Source organism: Trematomus bernacchii, unplaced genomic scaffold, assembly GCF_902827165.1.
Source record: "Trematomus bernacchii unplaced genomic scaffold, fTreBer1.1, whole genome shotgun sequence".
Classification (NCBI taxonomy): Eukaryota; Metazoa; Chordata; class Actinopteri; order Perciformes; family Nototheniidae; genus Trematomus; species Trematomus bernacchii.
Genome location: NW_022987714.1, coordinates 6,333,733 through 6,357,332, shown reverse-complemented (window position 1 = coordinate 6,357,332; position 23,600 = coordinate 6,333,733). Strand labels below are relative to the sequence as shown.

At 41.2% G+C, this 23,600-nt stretch overlaps 4 protein-coding genes and 1 pseudogene across 4 annotated transcripts; 4 read left to right on the top strand and 1 right to left on the bottom strand.

Moving 5' to 3' along the window:
• The window catches only part of LOC117491506, an 8,281-nt pseudogene extending 2,152 nt beyond the window's left edge, over nucleotides 1–6,129 (top strand).
• Nucleotides 6,130–6,942: 813 nt separating this feature from the next.
• On the bottom strand, nucleotides 6,943–8,125 carry LOC117491683 (dynein light chain roadblock-type 2-like). Its single transcript, XM_034141771.1, has 4 exons — nucleotides 8,013–8,125; nucleotides 7,645–7,720; nucleotides 7,374–7,541; nucleotides 6,943–7,234 (listed from the first exon to the last, which is right to left on the bottom strand). Exons 1-4 carry the CDS (start codon nucleotides 8,028–8,030, stop codon nucleotides 7,191–7,193), a joined length of 306 nt encoding a protein of 101 aa, XP_033997662.1. The 5' UTR covers nucleotides 8,031–8,125; the 3' UTR covers nucleotides 6,943–7,190.
• On the top strand, nucleotides 8,076–12,619 carry psmd7 (proteasome 26S subunit, non-ATPase 7). The gene is made up of 8 exons (XM_034141768.1): nucleotides 8,076–8,262; nucleotides 8,730–8,821; nucleotides 9,302–9,394; nucleotides 9,487–9,584; nucleotides 9,705–9,785; nucleotides 10,246–10,337; nucleotides 11,131–11,329; nucleotides 11,967–12,619. Exons 1-8 carry the CDS (start codon nucleotides 8,189–8,191, stop codon nucleotides 12,234–12,236), a joined length of 999 nt encoding a protein of 332 aa, XP_033997659.1. The 5' UTR covers nucleotides 8,076–8,188; the 3' UTR covers nucleotides 12,237–12,619.
• Nucleotides 12,620–13,177: 558 nt separating this feature from the next.
• On the top strand, nucleotides 13,178–18,403 carry hprt1l (hypoxanthine phosphoribosyltransferase 1, like). The gene is made up of 9 exons (XM_034141770.1): nucleotides 13,178–13,516; nucleotides 13,795–13,901; nucleotides 14,247–14,430; nucleotides 14,800–14,865; nucleotides 14,959–14,976; nucleotides 15,088–15,170; nucleotides 16,319–16,365; nucleotides 17,001–17,077; nucleotides 17,818–18,403. The coding sequence occupies exons 1-9, from the start codon at nucleotides 13,499–13,501 to the stop codon at nucleotides 17,863–17,865; spliced, it is 648 nt and encodes a 215-aa protein (XP_033997661.1). The 5' UTR covers nucleotides 13,178–13,498; the 3' UTR covers nucleotides 17,866–18,403.
• Nucleotides 18,404–18,493: 90 nt separating this feature from the next.
• On the top strand, nucleotides 18,494–23,554 carry nudt7 (nudix (nucleoside diphosphate linked moiety X)-type motif 7). The gene is made up of 3 exons (XM_034141769.1): nucleotides 18,494–19,278; nucleotides 19,594–19,752; nucleotides 23,092–23,554. Exons 1-3 carry the CDS (start codon nucleotides 19,123–19,125, stop codon nucleotides 23,443–23,445), a joined length of 669 nt encoding a protein of 222 aa, XP_033997660.1. The 5' UTR covers nucleotides 18,494–19,122; the 3' UTR covers nucleotides 23,446–23,554.
• The last annotated feature ends 46 nt before the right edge of the window (nucleotides 23,555–23,600 follow it).

The window sequence follows — 23,600 nt, the reverse complement described above, 5'->3', positions numbered from 1 at the left end:
AAAAATATATATTTTTGTATATATACTGTTGTTCACACTGACACAGTTTATGGATTTTGTTGGAGCTTAGCCGCACAACAAAACTTTCATTCATATTTCTTGCCATCCTTAGGGGAGGTATAATTTAAAATCTTCGAAAGTATGGTACTGTCCAAACTGGCGTGTGTCACTTAAGATTCCGAATAGATATTTAAAGGATATGTATTAAAATGTCTGACCCATCATCTTGTTCACACTTATCAACTAATTCATGGCTTCTGAACTGTTTCTCCAGATAAAAACAAGGATTCAGAGCACCCAGGTTTCCCAGCACCCAAACATCTGTCCCTGCAGCCTGGCCTTCACTCCTCCAGAGGCTCCATCCCACACCCTGTGCCCAGCTTGGTGCCTTCTCACCTGGGGAAGCATCATGCTGGCTCCGGGGGGATCCATGGAGCTCTTGCAGCTGCCATGATGACTCAGAGGGCCAGCGAGCGGCATGGTTATCAAGGCAACGAGGGCAAGGGCAGGAGAGGGAGGGTCCGCTGGAGCTGGGCCTCAGATCCCCCGGGAAAGGGGTGGAGCTGAGGAGAGACAGTCACAGGTGAAAACACAGAAAATGATTATTTATGTCTGCAATGTCACTCAGTGTGGTGAGACGTTAACTTTGTTTTTATTTCCTTAACAGAACCAATTCAGTCCATCACAACCATTCAGGCAACAAAGACGCACCTCCCTGCCTCGGCGCTCCTCCTCCCCTCATCTCCCCCAAAGGTCACCATCATGCCCCTGCCCCTCCGACTACACTGTGGAACCCAGCTTCGCTTGTCGACACCCCCGCAGACTCCCGCAGAAAACTAACCCTGCATACACCGCCCAGTAGGCCACCTCCAGGACTGACGAGAGTCGACAGGCCGCCTCTGAGCTGGGGGGAGAAGCTGGAGGAGGGAGGCAGGAGGAGAGGGGAGGGCACAGAGGTACACCTCATTAAGGGAGCCAGTTTACAAGAAGCAGGTTCCTGGAACAAGGCAGAGCAAGACAGAGCCATCCAGAGCCTATATCAGCGGCATCACATGAGTAACCTCCACCAGAGAGCCTGTGCCCCTCCCTCAGTTCAGGGTACCTGCCCCGACCCGGTGGGTCGGAGTCAGGCCTCGTCTCCGTCTCCGGTGAGGGAGCGCGACAGAGTCAGCGCCTGACAGCATGCTGGTGTATGACGAGGTTCTGCAGCAGCACCGCCGGTGCTTAGCAAACTGGACATGGAGGAGAAGAGGAGGAAGGAGGCCAGAGAAGGAGGTGAGCACAGCGATGAAGAGGTGGAAAGAGAGGGGAATTACAGCAGAGGGGGTAGTAGGCAGAAGAGATGACATCCTTCTCTCCTTAATTTGTCTCTTGCTGTTCCTTCACCAGGTTTTTACTATGACCATGACGAATCATATGATGAGAGTGACGAGGAGGAGGTGAAAGCCCATCTGAGGAGAGTGACAAAACAGCCCCCACTCAAACTGGATGCATCCTCTGAGGTGCAAGAATATCATATGCTTCTTATATACATTCAAGGTTTTAAAATGTTTGTTAGAGCGATATTCACCTGCCCAAATGTCTCTCTCCAAAGAAAGTGGATTTTCTACGTGTGTGCGGTCTGACCACACTGGCCAATCGCGATGAGATTCTGGCACGGAAGAGGAGGAAGAGAAGGAGGATGATGAGGGAGCGCAGCCTCTCTCCGCCGGCCGTGCGGGGCAAGAGGAAGGCCACTTCACCTTCAACACCTACACCTTCCCTAACCACACCGTATTCTGCAGAGCAGATGGACAGCACCCCCGAACTGCATGAGAAAAAAGACTTCCTCCATATGTTCAACCTTTCCCATGTCAGCCCACAGCAGAGGAGAGGTAAAAACCTGTTCAGCATCACACACAGCCTACGTGCTACTTTGCTTTCTTCACAGTTGATCTGGAGGTTCCCCGTGGAAAATAAGACTCGCAGTTTCTCGGTTTTGATATTTACTGAGGCTTTTGGAGGGGTGAGAAGAAAAAGCCGTTAGGAAGCATCTTGATAGGATGTTATATTTAGCAAATTAGGGAATTGAGCAAATTTAAATATTTTTGAAAGATTTAATATGTCAAATGCATACAATATTAGTACCAGATATAATTATTGTATCATACGCCATGTCACGATTTCCTTGCAGCAAACACTACGTTTAATTAGTTTTATATATTTTGTTTTACCCAGTTATTGAAACAGCATGGAAATCGCTTTAAAGAAATCACAATACAGAAATCAAGTCAATGTTTTAAAATACTGTTTGCAGGGCAAACTCAGTTATTTTATAATCACTGTTCATTACTTCCTTAGAGGGACACTGGTGCATATTTAGCAGCTCATTTGCACTTCCTGTCAATCTTTGATTTAATTTCCTGTTACCAATTTCTTATCTGTCAACATTGCTACATCTGCTCCTCTGCCAAAAAACCCTGATTAATTATATTTGTAACTCTTTTATTGAAAAGGATGAGCTTTTATATAATGTGTGTGGTGGCCAAAGTCTGTCTGTGATGGTGTTGGACCTTACCTTAAGTGACCCATTTGCTGAGCTATAACCATCGGTTTCCTTGTGCCAGTCAATATTTTAAGCCATATTTTAAAATATGAATGACAGGTGTTCTCATTCTGTCTTTTCTCTGCAGATAAGGAGAGGACAGAGAGAGCTGCTGAGTGCCATTCAGAAGAAGACTGTCACATTAGACACGCTCAGATATAATCCTTTACCTCCGTGTAGCAGTCCCCCTGCTCCCTCAAATGGTGAGAGACACATAAGCAAACACACACACACACACACACACACACCACCACACACACACACACAACACACACCACACACCCACACACAACACACACACACACACACACACACACACACACACACACACACACACACACACACACACACACACACACAACACAATTATATGCACGTTTATGTTTAATGTTTTATACTTTTCTAAGGAAAGTGTAACATTGTTTTGGGACTCCTCATCAGCCCCCTGCCTAGCCAATCAAATGGACATCATTACCCAGACTCTCCCAGCCCTTCCCCTCCCTATTTACACAAACCCAAACATCCCCCACCATAACGACACATTCAAACCCTTTCGGACTCCCACGTGGCCCGCATCCCTCCAGCCTTGGCCCCCCATCATGTAAAACGTGAATTTATGGAGACTCAGCACCAAACAGGAACCTCCAGGGCCTCCAGAATGGCGTTGTGGCTTCTCCTCAGAAAAAGGAGCCAAATCCTGGCCGAATGGACGGAGTAGGCCCTGGGAGAGGTTCACACCAGAGGGCTTCGCTCAGCACTTCCACCAGGTGTGCTGCAGTCCACACACAACACACTGCAGAACAAAGGTTAGCCACTTACTCCAGAGGTGCATTACCATCATGCTCGATTGTGAATTTAAAAATGACAATGTTCTGCCACCTAGTGGTGTTCACATGTAATACACCAGCAGTAAAAATACATATTTTAAAACCACACTCTTCTCTCTCTTATTTCTTCTAAGGAGTCTCAAATTGTGTCCCTGAAGCCGGCATGAAGACGGACCGCTCGTTGCCTCACAGCATCTCTCAGCTGAAAAGTTCATCTCACCTCCCCTCAGCATTCACATGTCAACGGCCATCATTTCCATTCCCTTGTAGCCAGCGGAGAACTTCCAGTGCCGCGGGAAAACCTGTCTGATGAGGATGAGGAAGAGTCTGGTCAGGAGGAGGAAGAGGAGGAAGAGGAGATGGAAGAAGCGCCCAGGAAGTGGCAGGGTATCGAAGCCGTGTTTGAGGCCTACCAGGAGTATACGGATGGTGAGTCAATTTCCAGTCAGTTTTTTTAATGTTGCCCAACATTTGTCTCATTCTACACTCAGAAGCATCTTAATTACACTCTTAAAGTGTAACATATTTCCTGTTTTGAAGCATTATCAATGATTATTATTGGATGTTATCAGATAAGCCTTGCATTTGAACTGCTTTTAGTACAGTATATTTAAAAAATATGTCGAAGTTTAGATGCAGCAATAAAAAAAGTATGCTTTTGTAGGGGCCAAATGTTTTTTGTTAGTAGCCCCGATTTATCCTACGGTCCACTTCTTGGGTTGGACTCCAATATATTGTTAGACCATTGTGTGAGAAAGGTATTAGAATGGATGCAATTTTCCCTAATTTGTGTGTTTCTCTCTGTACAGAATGGAGCATAGAGAGGCAGATTCTTCACAGTCAGTGTAAGAGACTGAAGCACAGAATTACAATCTGACCAGAACTGCAGAGCAGCTCTCTCTCAATATGGGGGTAAGTTTCCGTACACATGCAGATTATGTGCATTCTTTTTATAATGTGCATACTGTTTTAAGTGATGCTGCTCAATGCAGAACATGTTGGGTTTGTGATAATTGTATCCGTTCTTCATTTGTCAGGAGCTGGTGAGTCAGAGGCAGAACGTGCGAGAGGAGAGGGAGAGACTGCAGGCCCAGCTGGAGCACTTCAGGCGGTGTTTGACGCTACCTAACATTCACTGGGGCAGGGGGCAAGTGAACGGGCACACGCAGAGGTGACCTCTGACACACACTCCCTGACAGACACACCTCTGACAGCGAAGGAACAGTAACAAGAACAAGACTAGAGCCAGAACACTCTCTGCACTTGAAGCACTTGAAGGAGCCAATCCTTGTCTTGTTACCCCTGCTGGCCAATCAGTTCTATTATCGAACTGATTACCTGCCATGTTGCCACGGTAACGTAAACCATGGTGGCCATATGGTGTGGGCGTTCTCGCTCTCCCTCATTCTGCCTATGGATTGTAACAACACTGTGTAGGTGAAACAGCATCTTCGCCAGAGAGTAACGCTAACCACTCCCACTAGTCCCAGATTTAGCTTAAGGACTCTCCACCATTTAGCTCACATCAATTTTGCATAAAATGTATTGATTTACACTAATGAGATGTATCACTCGTCACAAATCTGTAGCCTCTCTGGACAGCAATGAGAGAAGAGAGTAAGCGTGCAGCGGTCACTTGGTGAAGGAATCAAAGCCACCTCAGGCCTTAAATTGATAGGATGCACTTGAAGTGAAATTGGAGGAAATACTTGATCGTCCTGTGTGGTAAAATATTTTAGCCTCTATTAGCACCGTATCTAACGGATGTGTGCTGGTAAAGCTTCTGCAGAGGATAGAAAACTGCTAAAAGATAGAATCTATATAATGGAAAATGGTATATCATTGAAGTTTTTTTGAGGTTTTAATAAAATTTCCATTGGTAATGTCACTTGTGGTAGAGGAAGAATTTTCGTATGTTTTACCGTTTTAACCATTTCTTGTGGGAAGCCATATGTTTTGTTTAAAGTGCTGCTGGTCAGAAAAAAATGTTTAGAAATGAAGGATGCTATGGCAGTTGTATTTGAAAAATGTTATGTGATGTCAAAAGGTTTGAGGGTTAGCCTTCATGCACTGGGCGTTGGACGACAACGTGGCAAATGTGAGTTTTATTCACACCAAGAGTCTGGTTCAACCAAGAGTCTGTCCCACCACACGGTTAGAGATGTCAATTAACTTGAAGAGTTGATATTATCAAAGGTCTTTTGCAATATTCTACAAATGTTCATAATAATTGGCACTGAGAGAAAATACTGTATTTATAAACATACTGTCCAACTTTTGAATTGTTTCCCTTATCTGAAGTTCTTGTGGCATTATTCTGAAAAACTATGTTTAATTACTTACGAAAATGCCAAATGATTGAGTTCCATTTCAGGAATGTTAAAACTGATAACCGTCTGTTTGTAACAAAAAACATAACATTTACTTTTCTTTTTCTATGAGATTTATTTTTGTTCAAGCCAGGTAAAACAAGCTGCCCCTTTCCTTCCTATCTGAAAATTGGAATCCCAGGAGCCCATTCCTACAAGCACAAGCTATAGTAGCAATCTCCCAAAAATCTCCTGACCCGCCTGCGTCACCTGCTGTGAAATCCTGCATATTTGTTTCAATCAGTTATGTAATGTATTATTTGGCCTGTATAATTGTGATGAATTATTTATTAACATAAATTGCTGTACATTCTGATGGAAATTTACAATAAAATATTTGTAAAATGTATTTTATAAGTCATTGTCATTTCTCTGGGGAGATGAAGTGTTCAGTTCCTATGCAAAACAAAGTATAAAAGCATTGCTCGAAAGTACAGTACATAATTACAATTTTGAGGTCTTTTCATCTTGAGCTCTTCCATTTTAAGTTACCTTACATTTCTACTACATTTCCTAAGAAACACATTTTCCACCACTGGAAAAAATGATCAATTAAACTCTAATCAAATTATTATACTTTTACCTTAACTTAGGTTTCCCATGTTATACTACTTTATTAATCTACAACATTGCAATGGTCAACATTGTATATTTTACTCCATCACAGCTATTACTTTGCAAACTAAAGGATCTGTACCAGCCCAAGGCTTTTTCAATTACCAGGGCCAAGAAGAAATCTATTCAGGCGTAGGTAAAGCTATAGAAGGAAACAAGTGATTAGTTACAATCATTTTTTGGTTGATTTCCTGGGACCCTTTCCTCAAAGAAGAAAATTGGACACAAATAAATGTAACCCATAGAGCTTTGTTAACTACAAACTGGGTCAAGCATTCAGGCATGTGATGAGTTAAATGCAGATTCTTCCTATTCAGTTCCAGTCACAAGTAGTATGCTCAGTCGACAAAGCAGTATTTGTGACTTGAGCTCCTGGGGCCCAATAATATTTCCTTTAAAGTACATTTTCCTCTAGTCATCTTGTCCTTTTGGATTTTGTGTACAATATAGTACATTTCTTAATTGTGTGAAGCACCTGTATGGACCTATTTTACATAGTATATAGGATATGTCACCCATCAAAATGAACAGGCATGACCCAGTAAGCTATGTACATCACAAGCAGCTTTATTTCACAGACTTATTCAATATTAACACAGAAATGAAATGAAAGAAATAGATGAGGTAAACGAACTGTGCAACCTGTACATTAAGGCAACTTAAAGTACAAAAGGAACGATCATGCAGTACATGGAGCAACATAACACATAACACAGTGGGAAAATATATTTTAGCCTGGATAAATCGGCACCATGTGATAAACCAAAGGCTGACTATCATGGGAATGTCCAGAAGCTATTCAGATGGGTTCTGGATGACTATCAGCAGGAAGTCGTTCTCTGCCGAAACATAAAAGAAAACAAATATTGTTAATACAGCAGAGCGGCTCCTAAGTAACAACCTTTAGTTGAGTTGATAATACATTTTTGTTTGAGTAGCCATCATTACGTCAACAATACCTATCTGCTCCAAACTCACCTGGTACAACCAAGATCTCATGTTTCTTGGAGCGGATGCGGAGGAAGGTGAGGTCATTCTGAGGGTCGATGTTCCTCACTGTGCTCCTGGCCATCATCGCGAGGTGGCGAAGAAGTCCTGCATACTGAACAGTTGTGGAGTTATCTAATGTTGTTCTGATGGGAATACCTGAAAAGATCAAACATTAACAACCTTTAAAGTCACAGCATTGTTAACCTTTTGCACCAGAGTAAACAGTTTGGCTGCAGATTTATATTGTGTTCTGGTTTACCTTCTGTATTGACAACTATAGTTCCAATCACACCTTTATGGGCTTCGATCCTTTTGAGTGTATCCTCAACGTTAGCCTGCAGGACAGAATGAAAGTAAGAAAGATATTTAATTAAAAAAACACCTACTGAAGTAGAATGTTTGATTTGTATTTCAGTGAAGTTAGTTAGCAAGTTAAATATAATGCCAGTGAGGTCATTTTAGTGACATTACGGCCATACAATCTATGATTACAGATGGTATAATTGAAACAATGTTGGTGTTTTCGTTTATCCAAGGTTAAAATTAACCATAATACGTTGTTATGTAGTGACACAACTGAATATAAGGTTAAGAAAACAACTCACACACTTAACAAAATTAACTTACGTGCTCAGTTCCTGCCATTTTGTCTGTGATCTGAGAAATGAAAACTCTCCTGCCTTTTCTCTGCGTCTCTCTGTTGCCAAGAGAAACGGAAGTTGCGTCACAGGCAGGCGGAAGTGTAGAGCAGCCGTCATTGTGTTGAGATCGGCTGCTGCGAGCTGTTTATCTTCACTGCTAAAATGCCGGAGCTAGCGGTGGAAAATGTTGTCGTTCACCCCTTGGTGTTGCTCAGTGTGGTCGATCATTTTAACAGGTCAGTAATTTCAACACTTGTCTATTATCCTTTACACAGTTTGCTAGTTAAAAAGTCCAAAAGCCTAACGTTGCTGCTAGGCTAAGCTAATGTTAGCCCTGCTGAGTCAGAGCGCCATTGAGAGTGAATGCAGACATGACCAAGCTAGCTAGCTAAGGGAAATGTGTTTAGTTTGTCCCATAGTTGTTGTTGGAACATATGTGTTACATTGATAAATGGTCTAATAATAAGGTATGATTTGTAAGTAGGTTAACCTTCTAATACATTCACAGTAATGGTATTATTTTGTTATTCATTCATTAAGCGATGATAACATGAAGATATGGACATTAGCTTAGCTTAGACTAGCTCCCAAGCTAACGGCTCACCCTATGTTCATGAGTCATGGCGTTTACTTCTGACAAACTGTGATTAAACTAACAAGATAATGTTTTCTGTTTTGACACATCTTACACATTCATTTACAGGATAGGAAAGGTTGGAAACCAGAAACGAGTGGTTGGTGTCCTTCTGGGATCATGGCATAAAAAAGTTCTTGACGTCTCAAACAGTTTTGCAGGTGAGTGACATTTTGACGGCATTTAGACAGCTTGGGAGATCTTATTCAAGAGTAATACTCAAAGAACAATGAGGCAGAGGTTTTCTACCTTGTATTCCCTAGTATGATACAATCTCTCAAAGACTGGATCATTCACTTATAACTTAACAACTTTAACAGTATAGTATCTATATTTTTGACTCTGTGCCTGCTAAACCCCCAGCGTTCTGGGATAAACGTGTTTTCCTCATTCCTAATCCAAGGAACTCCATATCAGAATTTATAATATTTTACAAATCTCCCTCCAAAGTCACAGCAAACATTAACCAAATGCTGTCATTGGTTGATTATGTGTACAATATTTTGAGAGGGCTGCTTGAACATATTTGAATATGCATTTGACTGTGGACTTAAAACTGCTAAAGCTCAATATTAAATACAATTATTCTGAAAGGGGAACGCATGTCAATTCTTTAACTCATTGTCAATGTTCCTTTGCAGTGCCTTTTGACGAGGATGACAGGGATGACTCTGTGTGGTTCCTGGATCATGACTACTTGGAGAACATGTATGGCATGTTCAAAAAAGTTAATGGTAAGCCACTGTCTATGTTATCTGCTTGTGTTTAATGATGGTGACCCTGATTATTTTTTACTAGCGTCCTTACTGTCTTTCCTTGTTTTCAGCCAGAGAAAGAATAGTCGGATGGTACCACACAGGACCCAAGTTACATAAGAATGACATTGCCATCAACGAGCTCATCAAGCAGTACTGTACCAATTCGGTAAGTAACAGCTTACATTTAGCCTCTGCTTGATGTGAATGTGTTGTGATATCACCTTGCCCCTCTCTTTTTTTCTGATGCGGTATAAGTCACTTGTATATTTGTCTTTTATTCCATCAGGTCTTAGTCATTATAGACGTGAAGCCCAAAGACCTTGGTCTACCCACAGAAGCATACATCTCTGTGGAGGAAATACATGACGTAAGTGAATCATGGAATGCATTGAAGGAGATGAAATAGGAGTGGTTTCAAAAGGGTCTAGGCTGAGCATTGATCTATTGAATTAAATAATAATTAATACATTTCCATTTGTGTGAGTTTAGTGTTGATACATGCATTTTCCTGACACAAGTCTGGTGATTTGCATTGAATACGTTTTATAACAGCTCTTTATATTGAACCTTTCCACAAGGTAAATGTCAAACTACACTGAATTAGAAGACCTTTAAAAGAGCTTTATTTTTAATGTATTTTTTTGAGGTGTTAGAAAGTTTTCCCAGTTAAAGGTGAAAGTCTATATTGCAATTATATCATCCTGTTATTTTTGTGGTTTCAAACACTGCACTACGACAGTACAACTATTTGAACTTGCTTACTATTCAAACAAACTTTGATCGAACTTAGAGTTATGATTTTCATTGTTGTGCTTTACTATTTTTAGGATGGCACACCAACATCCAAGACATTTGAACACGTCACCAGTGAGATTGGAGCAGAGGAAGCAGAAGAAGTGGGTGTGGAGCATCTGCTCAGGTAACTTGATTAAAATAAATAAATAATTGTTATCACATTACGGTGTATAAATGATACAACTATGCTTATTATTTAATAAAATCAACAAAAGTGCTAATACATTTAGATGAAAATGATCAACAGATAAAGACTACTTGCAAACCATGTTAAGCCATTTAATTTCACACCCATTCACTTCTCATCTCGCATGTGTCAAACTCAAGGCCCGGGGGCCAAATCAGGCCCTTGGTGGATTTAATTTCGGCCCACAGGATAATTTTAAATTACTATTAGATCTGGCCCGCCGGTATATTGCACGCACACCTTCACTCAATCCTGAGGATTTCCTCAGCTCAGAGCCTGACCCCAAACATTGATGAACTTGCACCCAAGATGAGATGCCAAGTATCTGGCTTGAACTAGCATCACAGAGCAGCAAACTGAGTTTCAATGGATGTTTCCTTCTGCACTTTCTTTCTTGCGACAACAGGGCATGTTTGGTTTTTTTCTTTGAGGGAAATTGTTTTTTTGAAGCTGTTGTTGGCCTGTGGAAAAATGTAATCATAAGAAATGACTCTGGAAAAGCTGCAGATAGAGCCATAAGAAATGAATGCAACTGATTATTTAATGTTGTTTTTATAGGCAATAATTTAAGCTTTGTTAGTTCCAGGTTTAATATGTGCAATAAGTTCATTTCAATAAGTTTTGCAATAAACATTGAACCAGTCCGGCCCTCGACTAGTACCGATCTTTTAATTTTGGCCCACTGTGTATTTGAGTTTGACACCCCTGTCTCATCTGATACCCTATACAGAGATATCAAGGATACCACTGTGGGCACCCTGTCGCAACGCATTACAAATCAGGTTCATGGCCTGAAGGGACTCAACTCCAAGCTGTTGGAAATCCGCTCTTACCTGGAGAGAGTGACGGCAGGAAAACTTCCCATCAACCACCAGATCATCTATCAGCTGCAGGATGTCTTCAACCTGCTGCCAGACGTTAATCTACTGGTAAGTTGTTTGTATATGAGGGGCAATTGATTTGTATCTGTACAGTAATCATTAAAGGAAAATTGGTGTCTTTTTAATGGTAGTACTTTCTCTTAAATTTAGGCAATATCTTATTTAGTTTTTCTCATGTGCGAATGGGAGAGCTGGGTTTTTACATTGAATTTAAACAGCAGCAATTACTCATTGTTATAAGTTGAATTAAAACATGTTATAAAAACAACAGCATTTGGAAATAATTCACTGAACCATAGAGATGTAGGTAAGAAAACCAAAGTAGCCTATTGGCTTACATCTCTAACTGAGCAGCCGCTTCTCATTTATCCACTGGAGGGCAGACTTGGTCAGATTTAAAGAGCAGACAGTGCTCTAGTACACTTCATGTAGTAGTTCAAAAATACCTGCTTGTTTCATATCTAAATATATATATCCAGATTTGTGTTTTAACACTCTAACCCTTTTTGGTCACATTTTTTTGTATGCTTTTGTAAAATTGCATCATAAAAAAGCTGCCAATCTTATTAAATATTATTTAGCCACAGATTATTGTTCATGTCATATCATATGAAAATGATATGGGTTGTTGTCATGCTTAAGACAACGTTTTGTGATGCTTAAAATCATGTTTCTGTCTTTGCAGGAGTTCACTAAAGCCTTCTACCTTAAGACCAACGACCAGATGCTGGTGGTCTACCTGGCCTCGCTCATACGCTCAGTGGTGGCTCTTCACAACCTGATCAACAACAAGATTTCCAACCGAGACGCAGAAAAGAAAGAAGGACAGGAGAAGGAGGAAGGCAAGAAAGAGAAGAAAGACGACAAAGAGAAAAAGGATGATAAGGACAAAGACAAGGAGAAGGAGAAGGAAAAGGCTGATGCTGGAAAGAAAGATGAGAAGAAGAAAAAATGAGTGTTCTCCTTGTTAAGGTCTCCTCTCAAATCATGCCGCCTTCACCTGGATGTGCTCTACTTTCTGCCCACAGTCACAGCTCTGTATTTGGGTCTCAGGCTAAAAGTAGGACTCTATATGGGGAATGGTGTCATTTGAGATTTGACCTCCCGCTCACAAGTGGCACTCATAAAGACTGTTATTATCGTACAGAGATGATGATGTTTGCGTCTTTGGTGTTCTGAACTATGAGAACATGTTTATTCTGTTTTCATAGTTTCCATGACCTTGATCTTATATAACACCTGGGATTGCTTTTTTTGTAAGATGGAAACAATGTTTTGTTTCTGTATAACTCATTAAATTGGGATCATATTAAAATGAGTGTTTTTTTTTTTTTTGCAGTTTGACATCCTTTTTCTGTTTTTTTCAAAACAAAAACAATTGGTTAATTGTTGTATAATAAAACATGCCTGTAGGCAGATGTACCGGCAGATTTTGTTGAACCTGGAGTTTTGGAGAGAGGGCCACTTATAACAAAAATAGCAGTGAACAAATAGGTGGTGTATGTATGTGTTCCCCATGGCAGTATTAACTAATTGATTGCCAAATTGTAGATTATTATTAGAAGTAATTTAGTTATATTAAAAAGCTGCATTGGACAGGGCCTATTAATAGGAATACAGCTCATGGGCAATGGCTTTCATCAACTATGTAGTACAACATAATAAAAGGAAGCACAACAAAAAAGAATATATAGCCGATATTAATATAATAGGTAGTTTAATGAATTGTTATATAATAGGGGGTAGGTTTATTGGTGTATTCTGGTTACACTGTATAGGAAAGTATATACGCAGTACAGTAAACATACTGCAGAGCACAGCTGCACAGAGAGCAGTGCTTTTAGTGAGGAGAGGCGGATCTGTCATCGGGTATATTTTTAAAACTGCGTCATCTGCAGCTTCTCCAAACAGCTCTCTGCTGCCACAGTTACCCAGACATGCAGCAGCTGTAGTGGTGACCAGTATAGCGCATTGTAAACCCAGGTTGTGTCTGGCAAATAAGATTATTGGGAAGGTAAACTGGATTGTGACGTAACGGGTTTAACCCCCCGGCAGAGAGACACCGCGTGCTGCTCGCGCACGGTCAGCAGCAGTCGGTGAGGAGCAGAGCAGCTCGTGCCTCCTCCAGTCCATAAACCCTCCTCCCCTCCCTCCCTCTCTCTCAGGACCTGAGCATGACTTCTCACACATTTCACTGCGACTGAACAACACGGCAACATGGCTTCGTTCCTGGAGGTGAGGCTGCTGGGTTTGGGGGGTTTGTTTATTTGATAACTTGTTAATTGTCAGGGTGTGGTTCTGCACCGTAGGCCTGTTTGATAGACGGCAGGTGGCATTAGCTTTGCAATCATTATGTAAGTGTTTCGCTCCGCCACATGAGCGTCTGATGTCCCATAAATTGTAAGTCATGTGTGTGCGGGGATAAACAGGTGGCCGAGAGGCTTCACTGTGATCAAACGTTATCTGTCAGTGCCAACAGTTTTTGTTGAAGAGGCTGCTTCTTCCTCTTCCAGATCGCTGATGATGAGAAAGGCTATGATCTGGAACATTTCTGCGTCCCCAGACATTATGAGAACGATTTGGAAAAGGTGATCATCCCCCATGGACTCATTATGGACAGGTAAGTCCCCCATACAATGAAAACAAGTCATATTTCTGTCAAGTCGTCAGGCTCTCTGACACACACACATACTGGTTTGTGCTAAGTACACTTTACTGTATTTGTTTGACAAATCACTTTAGCCCACATCCTGAAGCTCATTTGAATGTGGATTTGGGAGGTGGGGGTTGAATCCAGTGCAGTGCTGTGAAATGCATTGTAGGCAATTAGGTTTAAGTGCAATTTCATGTAAGGCATCTCCCCTCGGCCAATACTGTACTGCAGTCACCATTGAATTTGTATTTACTGTTTCCTCCTCTCCCTCCCTGACTTTACTCTATTGTGTTTACCACCTACCCCACCCAGGACAGAGCGTCTTGCCCGGGATATTATCCAGGACATGGGGGGACATCACATCGTAGCTCTGTGTGTGCTAAAAGGAGGATACAAGTTCTTCGCAGACCTGCTGGACTACATCAAAGCCCTGAACCAGAACAGCGATAAATCAGTCCCCTTGACAGTGGATTTCATCAGGGTGAAGAGTTACTGTGTAAGCTGCCTCTGCCCATTTATTTACCAAGAACCAATTCTGATGATGTGAGGTGTGCGATACGGAGTTACAAATGAGAAAAATCTCCTCTGCAGTATTCAAAGCGTTTGTGATATAATTCACTATATTGGAGGGAATGATCATTTTTTATCATCCCTCTCAAATTACAATGATCACATTTGGATTTATTTTGGTGAGAATCTGTATAAAATATATATATTTTCCCCCTGTAGAATACAATAAGTGACATTTCTGGAGCACCACAATAATGTCAACCTAATTAAGATGAATTGTTCAGCCTTTTTATGTAATAAGGATCGAATCTGTAAACTAAGATGGATAATGTCGTTTTTGCTTTGTATTCCCCAGAACGACAAGTCAACAAAGAGTGTCAAAGTCATAGGAGGGGATGAGCTGTCCAGTCTCTCAGGCAAGGTTGGTCTACTGTTTATTTTTCAGGCAGAAATACCTCAACTGCACACGTTATATAATTGTATACCTTATCTACTGTCCTTTTTCCCCCCACAGAACGTTTTGATTGTCGAAGTAAGACCTTTTCTTCTTTATTCTGTATTGAGGCTCTATACTGAGGATTTTTTTGTGTGTGTTTGCCTCCACCTTAATGTAACCAATTACTGTGTCCTGCTTTATAAAAAGGATATCGTGGAGACAGGAAGAACCATGCAGACGCTACTCTCCCTGCTGAGTGAATGCAATCCCAAGATGGTTAAAGTTGTAAGGTAGGCACCGTTAGACACTTTACAGACCAAGTTGTATACCTCCACTGTAACATGTCTATAGAGACAGTGCTCTTAGCTAATGGACACTCCTTTAGGACTGCATTAGAGATGTAATGTGACGGAGGGAGGGAGCAGCTTAAGAGTTAATCTGTCGCACTAATTTAACTGCACTGTGGAGGTAGAGTCCATTTCTCTGATGTATTCCCGACAGCTGGTTGAAACAGGAAATGTGTTGAAGTAATGTGGGTTTCCTATGATGCTTGCATAAAAGATAGTTGTCTTGGTTTGATCTACTGTGTATGGGTAGGCTCATTTGAATTGATTTGATGTTCACCCTATAATTATACTTAGCAAATATGTTGCTGAATAACAATTATTATCTGAACTATAAATACAATTCTTAAATGGCAAGTTTACTCAGTTCATACACTGAAAAAAACGATTATTCTACTTAGTCATTGTGGTATGACGCCATGCAAATAGTTCCTCTTCGAGCTGAGGCTTTGCAACGTCACCTGCTCACATTTCTGCTGCCACACTAAAACAACAGCGCTGAATGAAATTGTAATTGTGGTGCTAAAATAATTGAAGGATTATATTTCAAAAGCTTAAAGTCGATGTGAAAATACAGTAAACAGCTATTTCTGAGACTATTCTGAACCTTGTTTATGTAAAATGATAGGGCTGTTGAGCTTAGATCATACGTCCAGAAAGAACATCCCTTAGCTACAACCGCCTATACTTCGCAGGAGCCAATCCCAGCTGACATTAGGCAAGATGCAAAGTAGACCATTGATAGGTCAGGGCCACTAACATACACACATAGCATATAGAGAAAGACAATCATTTACTCTCACAGAACGCTTTCTTTCTGTGAGTTAAGCTTTAGGACAGGCAACCTCTATTTATTGGCCCCACTTAGCCTTTACTCTGCATCCACACGTGTAAAATAAGCTTCACACAAAGAGGTTGATCTTGAACTGTGGCAGGCATTAATTAAGATGTTGTGCGGGTGTACCAATCAGTCGGGTTTAAAACTTGCACTGAATATGTCGTGGTGACAATTGTTCTTTCTTTTTAGCATGTCAATTTCCCTTTACAGAGCCTTTGTTTTTTATATCCTGTATTTTCATTGTTTGTAATTGTAGCCTTCTGGTGAAGAGGACCCCGAGGAGTTCAGGGTACAGACCAGACTGTGAGTGCCTCGCTTTGCACTAAGTTATCTATGGATTTTAGTATTGTATGGCAGTGATCATGCTATGCTCACATGAACAGCTCTGGAAAAAATCAAGAGACATACCTAGAAATAGTAAAACCAGAGAAACTGATAATTTTGCAGTGGTCTCTTAATTCTTTCCAGAGCTGTATGTTTGTTTGTTGGAAGGGCTGGAGAAGTGTTATTTAATCAAACTGTGTTTTTTCCATGCAGGATTAACAGTTATTTCCGGAAAATGTACTCCAAATGTAGCCGAGCCTGGCACTTATGCACTAATGCATTCCTGATAACCCCCTGTGCTCACACCGTCTCTGATTATGTAATGATTTTAGGTCTGTGTTGTATAATCCCCTTAAGATTGTCCTTTAAGGACAGCTGTTACTGTAAGCATTTTGACTTCCCACTAGCTGTGACAGCTTAAGTACAACCTCAGAGACATTAAAAGAGCAACATCTATTAGTTCGCCACAGAGTTTCAGACCACAGTAAATGTTTCCGCATCTCATTTTAGATCAGCGAGTAGAGTTGAGAGAGTTTAACTTCCACTGCACTTTAAATAAGCAGTTTTTTTTATGTGCCTCACAGTGGTAGTAATGGTCTGTATTTTTATTTCAGATATTGGTTTTGAGGTGCCAGATTCCTTTCTGGTGGGCTATGCTTTGGACTACAATGAGTACTTCAGAGATCTCAGTGTAAGTTTGCTGGTGTAGATGATTTTAGATAAGGGGTATGAGGACAGATAACCCATGCCATGTTATCATTTCATCATATACAGTTGTTCACTGATTCTCATAGTATAATATATTTGCAGTTTCAAAATGCCAATTTAGTTAACTGTTTTGTTGAAAGAATAGTTTCCATTATCAGCTGGCTCAAATCAAGCATGTTTTTAATGTATTGTGATGGAGTGATACCAAACACTTCATTTATTTAAAAAAAAATAATCTTAGAAAAAGTACATTTTAAGTAGTACAAATTAAACAGGACGTGACCTCAGTGCCCTCACTTGTGCAGCAACTGCACAAAAAGTCAAATTTAAAAATAAAAACCAAAATAATGAACTATAAGATAAGATAGTACTTTATTGATCCCAATTTGGGAAATGTTTACGTTGTAGCAGCACAAAAAAGACATGGCATTGTACAATAAAAATTCAAAGACTAGAAATAAACAAGAAAGTAGAAAATATACATGTTGAATTAACAAGGTATTATGTATATATACATAAATATATGACAGATGGAATATTAAATATAGAACAGATTATATAAATGTAAAATGTACAATGTGGTTTTATTCCAAGAGAAACTATGGAGCAGAGAGTTCTCTGCCAGCCAGAGGTGATTTCTCTGCCAGCCAGAGGTGATTTGTTGTACAGAGAATGTAATGAAAAAACATGCACTGTCCACTGATTTATTTTACCTGTTCACAGCACATCTGTATACTGAATGATCAAGCCAAGGAGAAGTACAAAGTGTGAGCAGAAGTGCTGGAGAGTCGATGGCTGATATCAATGAAGACTAGGACCACTGTGATGCCCATCATTAGCTTTGCTGTGTTTTGAAACTTATTTATTTTTCTACATACAAATCCACAAAATGTGACATGTGGGTTGTAAATAACTTAGAGAACATTTTTTTTCTCCCTTAATTAAAATACATGGGATCAGTTATGTATACTACACATATTTTGGTTGTTACATTTAAATTTATTTATTCACATGTGTATAGACTGCCTGCTGTCTTATCTTTGAGATAGAAAGAAGAATGTCATTTATTTGTTCAAGTCACAAGTCTCAGGCTAATTACTGCTTTATGTTAAGTGAGCTGTCAGTAAAATGTAAGTAGCCTTCAATTAATTGTAATGTTTTTTTGACTTATAATGCAGATATTTCCTCTCATTATGCCATAATATGACTGACTTGGAATGTAGGCCTACTGTAACGTTATGTTTTATTTCATATCAGATTTCTTCATCGAAGACCTGTTTACAGCAATACAAATCTTGTGAAACCTTGATTCTTAGTTTTGAGATTGTATTTTTTCACTTTTCCCTGAAGTTATATTTATGTTTATGTTAAAATACTTAACTGTGGCTTCTATACAGCCATATTTAAGTGAAAATGGCACTCAATTTCCATTTAATCCATGTGATACTCTTTGCATTCCTATTTATGAGACTCGTTTTTACTTTTGAGATGCAAATGTGAAATCGACGTCAAATTCGTCACTACAATGCCTGTGGCCAGCGCCATATAGGGCTCTGCCTGTGGCTAACTGGCTGTGTTCGTCGCACACTGTGACGATTGATTGTTATGAAACGTCTCGGAAGTGATATATTTGACTTACCTGTCGAATGATACGGGAAGTCACGAAATGACCCTTAAAGACATTTTAGTTAGAGTTACATTTGTTATCCCAGATACCACGTACTGCTAACATTAGCCTAACATCAGTTCCTCATGCTATCGTTAGCTTATCAGTCCACCGTGTGACGTAGAATATGTGGGACGAATGGACCTCAGTTTTATTTCAAGTTTTATTTATGATAAACTAACTTGTTCATTGCATGCTGCATAGTTACTGATTACCAGACATTAGTTAATATGTGATTGTTAGACTCCATTGGACCTGACAACCCGCAGTTTCATGCTGTACTCGAGTATTTTTACATAGTTTGTCCGTTAGTCCTTTTTTCCTGTCCTCCACTCTGTTTCTGCTTTGAAACAGCTGCTACAATGCATGTTAAAGAGGACATCATAGCCATTTTAGAGCAGTTTGACATCGGGAACAAATTCTCTTCTCTACCGGTGCTACCCAAAGCCTCAGTGCTGATCCCACTGATGGTGAAGAATGGAGAGCTGCACACCATGATGACCCTGCGATCAAAAGAGGTAACAAGTGAGGGTCAAGTGTGGGTGTACTCAGCTCAGAGAGCCTGTTGTCAACTGTTTTGATCTAAATGTATAAGAGTATTATGCCTCCGTTGAATAGTCTCTGATTGAGTCCATTGCATAACACAATACAAATGTTGGGACCAGTTAAATAAACGGCTGGTTTATAGTTTTCTGAAAATCAAAGAACATTTTGAGAAATAAACACAACAGAAGAGTAGCCTGGGGGTAAAGCCTGTTTGAATTTCTAATTTTCTATTATATCTTTGTGCTATGCATGCAGTGCTGTAAAACAGTCCTTTTGTGTCTCTGCAGCTGCGGACCAGTGCTGGTGAGGTGTGTTTCCCGGGTGGGAAGAGAGACCCCAGTGACAGAGATGATGTGGACACAGCTCTGAGAGAGGCCGAGGAGGAGATAGGTCTCCCACCTGAAGATGTTCAGGTGGTCTGTAGACTGGTCCCTATCATCAATAAGGTAGGCCAGTGCAAATAATTACCCCTTCAAACCATAGACTGTATATATAAATGGACGTAGTGTCCGTTACGTCACCCATAGGATTCTGCACATAAGGCGCTTTCACACCGGAGTACTTTTCCCAGTATAGTTCCGATATAGTTCCGAAAATGTGCGTTCACAACAAAAAAAAACTGAACTAGAACTTAGTTCATGAGAACCTTTTCACCCCCTTTTCAGTCCCTGCTAGAGAGCAGGTACTTTCATGGGAGAAAAAGGTTCCCATTTCTGATTGGCTGGGCGGATTGCAAACCACGGCCGATTAAAAACATTCGTTCCTCAAGTTGTAAAATGTGCTAATAACGTTATTCTGAGAGTTATTTCCCTCTGCATTATGAACGCGCATCTAACCCACGGGACCGCGCCGCCCGGCACGTTCATGTTACGTGTTCAGCACTACATGCGTTTATCTTTACCCATGGATGCACAATAAGAACGGACCCATATCGCCTTACTGCCAGCCCACGGAGCTGTAATAATGGATATATTGCACATGTTTGCTGTAATTCATCATTTGTAAATATTATACTCAATGGGCTGTATGATTAAATCTTGTACCGTAAATGTTGTATTAAATAAAGTTAATATTACCGACGTAGATTAACGTCCCTGTAGCTTCTTATTGCACTAAGAAGCTTATTGCACTGTGTATATTTATATATATATACAGTGCAATAATTATTTCATGCTAAATGAAGCTCTGTTGCTTGGATATCACTAGATCCTGTTACAGCGTAATATAAAAGTACATAACGATTAAAAACTCCAAAAAGTTTTGTGAAGCCGCCATTTTATTTTCCTTGCATTAGCATTATTAGCATTAGCATTAGCCCAGCGCACAAACGGAGAGAGACTAACTTATGGCAACACAAAATAAAACATGGGAGTGGTGGAGATAAGGAGGTGTCGGCGTTTCTGGCGATTTACTCGGAAGGCTTCAGAAGCTGCTGGGAAGACTCCCAGCAGCTTCTACTGAAGCCAGTCCCCAACTCCGGGGACTTCCGGCCGGGGAGTTCGGGTGGCAGTATACGCTGTGAAGTTGTTTGCGGCCTGCCAGTAAACCCAAAGCAGAAGAAGTGACGTCAGCGGCTTCATTTGCCTAATCCTCCCTCAGGGACTTATTCCGGTGTGAACGCGATCTGCTCTTTAGTTCATCAGAACTAAAGAGTTCTGATGAACTAAGTATGGCAAAGCGCCTATTGACTGTTCTGCAGAGTTGCCGAGAAGCCTAAAGTAGGCGGTGTCGGCCACTAACGGCTCGACAGTGACGTCAGAGTCTAACTCCCGCCTGCTCCAGCCAAGCGGCAAACTCTGGGGCAGAGCCGGGAGGCCAATAAGGAAGTGCCACAAACTGCAGTTTATCTATTGGCCGATAGGCGATGACTGCAGAAAGGATCAATTTCCATAGACCCCCATGTTAAAATGCCCAACTTTACAGCAGAAATAAACATGTTTCTACCCCTGGATGCAATACAAATTATTGGGGATATAGTTAGATTCCACTTTAATGATTATTAATTGTTGAGTAAATTGTTTTATAACGCGACCCTTTTATTTATATTAGGTCTTAAAGTGTTTGCATAAATTAGGGCGTGGTCACTTTGATGGACAGGTACGTGCCTCACTGTCAGCTAACAGCAACTTGTCCACTCTGCTAGGCTACAACGTTAGCTAGTTGTAGTTACTGTACTTGACCCTTTAGCCGTGATTGTGCCTTTTTAGGGAATGTTGTTACAAATACCAGACAATTAAAATGTCGTGCTGTGCAGTTGAATGTACTAAGATAACTTCCAAGAAGTTTCACCAAACCATCTAGGAAAGCTCCATTGGAAGCCATTTGGAAAGGGCAGGCACTTTCAAAAATACTTAATACTTAATACAGGTGATTGGATCAATCTGTCCACCTTCTATCATGGGCCACTTCTGATTGGTTAACAATGGCTGGTACATGTGGAGCACAGCACTTCTGATTGGTGTGGATGACTGACACACAAGAAAAAAGTTTAAAAAAACTCGCGATTTCGATTTAAAATCGATTAATCGTTCAGCCCTACTCCCAGTCCGGACAATCATCCATAACATCTATCTGGTCGACTAACCGCTATGTCCCACAACGGTCATGTCATCTGAGCGCCTTTGTTACTCCATACTATACACCCACCACTGGTCCGTTACAATCCCAGCTGTACCGAAAACCTGGAGTGGATTCCACTGCCCTCTGCCCAGAGATGATCCATATACCTGGAGTGGATTCCACTGCCCTCTGCTCAGAGATGGTCCATATACCTGGAGTGGATTCCACTGCCCTCTGCTCAGAGATGATCCATATACCTGGAGTGGATTCCACTGCCCTCTGCTCAGAGATGGTCCATATACCTGGAGTGGATTCCACTGCCCTCTACTCAGAGATGATCCGATTACCTGGAGTCGACTTCACAGCCCTCAACCACTGATAATAACACACTTCATTCCACCTCCACTCCGCTCCTCCCCCCCCATCTCATGTTCCCCCCCGCACTGTCAACCTGGACAACCTCATACCTCTTCAGCCTGTGACCACACCACCCCCCTCCCACTCAACTAAAATTGCCCTCCTTAACATCCGGTCACTCAACAAGAAAGCCCTCATCCTCCATGAACAAAGACCAGTAAGAAATAAAGTGCTTGAATTTCACTTACCGAAGAAACTGCATTCAGGGACGATCTGTTTTAACCGCAGAGCCATAAGATAAATCCGATATTTAAATGAAGAATACTCCACCAGGCACCAACACAGCAAACACATCAACGAGTTCAAGTTGTGTTCCCCGCATCAGCCTCGCCCCTGTACCATCCTGGAGCTTACTGAGCTAACAGAGGCTACTAGCAGAGACAGAATAGAAAGCTAGAAGCAGCAGTGACTGCAGAGACCTGTCACTCAAGGTGACCATGCCCTAAGTTATGCAAACACTTTAAGACCTAATATAACTAAAAGGGTTGTGTTATAAAACAATGCACCCCCCACACAGTTGTCGTGAAGGGGGAATCTAACTATACAGAGAACATGTTTTTTTTAACCACGATGTAAATATGTGTATTTCTGCTTTAAAGTTGGTCATTTTAACATGGGGGTCTATGGAAATTGCTCCATTCTGCAGACTGCTCCTACTGGCCACTAGATGGACTGCAGTTTGAGGCACTTCCTTATTGGCCTCCCGGCTCTGCCCAAGAGTTTGACGCTTGCTTAAAACGCATCAGCTGCTTTTGGTCCATCTATTTCACATGTCCCCCTCTCACCTCTATTTTCATCTCTTTTAACAGAGCGGTTTGTTGGTGACCCCGGTGGTTGGCTTCATAGACGAGTCATTTTGTCCCTGTCCAAACCCAGCTGAGGTCAGTGCTGTGTTCACTGTCCCCCTGGACTTCTTCACCAGCGACAAGGACCACTATGCCACCCATGGTGTTGCCGGGACAATGGGGATGCTGCACTCTTTCCATTTTGTGGACCCTGATTCAGGAAGCCAGTATCACATATGGGGCCTCACTGCCATGTTTGCCATACTGGTCGCTGCCCTCGCTCTCAAGAAAAAACCTGACTTTCATGTTGCTTTTGACCCAGAAGATCCAATATCCTTCTTCCAACAGGTTCTACACAGAAGAACGAGTAAACTATGACCAGCTGTGTCCTGATGCTTGTAATGCATTTGTGCCGATACAAATACCTGAAGCCAGAGTGTTTTATAATTGTTGTTCCTTCATGTATAGCCTTGTGAAGATAAGAATACATGTGTACATTTAGTAATGTGCAATATTTGCTTGAGAAGATTAAT

Bases quoted from the DNA above. Each gene is read 5' to 3' on its own strand.
- nudt7 (XM_034141769.1), top strand. From the start codon at position 19,123: ATGCATGTTAAAGAGGACATCATAGCCATTTTAGAGCAGTTTGACATC. The intron at 19,279-19,593 runs GTAACAAGTGAG...GTGTCTCTGCAG, and splicing joins TGACCCTGCGATCAAAAGAG to CTGCGGACCAGTGCTGGTGA. The intron at 19,753-23,091 runs GTAGGCCAGTGC...CTCTTTTAACAG, and splicing joins TGGTCCCTATCATCAATAAG to AGCGGTTTGTTGGTGACCCC.
- LOC117491683 (XM_034141771.1), bottom strand. The intron at 7,542-7,644 runs GTAAACCAGAAC...TGATCTTTTCAG, and splicing joins TATAGTTGTCAATACAGAAG to GTATTCCCATCAGAACAACA. The intron at 7,235-7,373 runs GTGAGTTTGGAG...ATGTTTCGGCAG, and splicing joins TGAGATCTTGGTTGTACCAG to AGAACGACTTCCTGCTGATA.
- psmd7 (XM_034141768.1), top strand. From the start codon at position 8,189: ATGCCGGAGCTAGCGGTGGAAAATGTTGTCGTTCACCCCTTGGTGTTG. The intron at 8,822-9,301 runs GTGAGTGACATT...GTTCCTTTGCAG, and splicing joins CGTCTCAAACAGTTTTGCAG to TGCCTTTTGACGAGGATGAC. The intron at 11,330-11,966 runs GTAAGTTGTTTG...CTGTCTTTGCAG, and splicing joins TGCCAGACGTTAATCTACTG to GAGTTCACTAAAGCCTTCTA.
- hprt1l (XM_034141770.1), top strand. The intron at 15,171-16,318 runs GTAGGCACCGTT...TTGTAATTGTAG, and splicing joins AAGATGGTTAAAGTTGTAAG to CCTTCTGGTGAAGAGGACCC. The intron at 16,366-17,000 runs GTGAGTGCCTCG...TTTTTATTTCAG, and splicing joins TTCAGGGTACAGACCAGACT to ATATTGGTTTTGAGGTGCCA.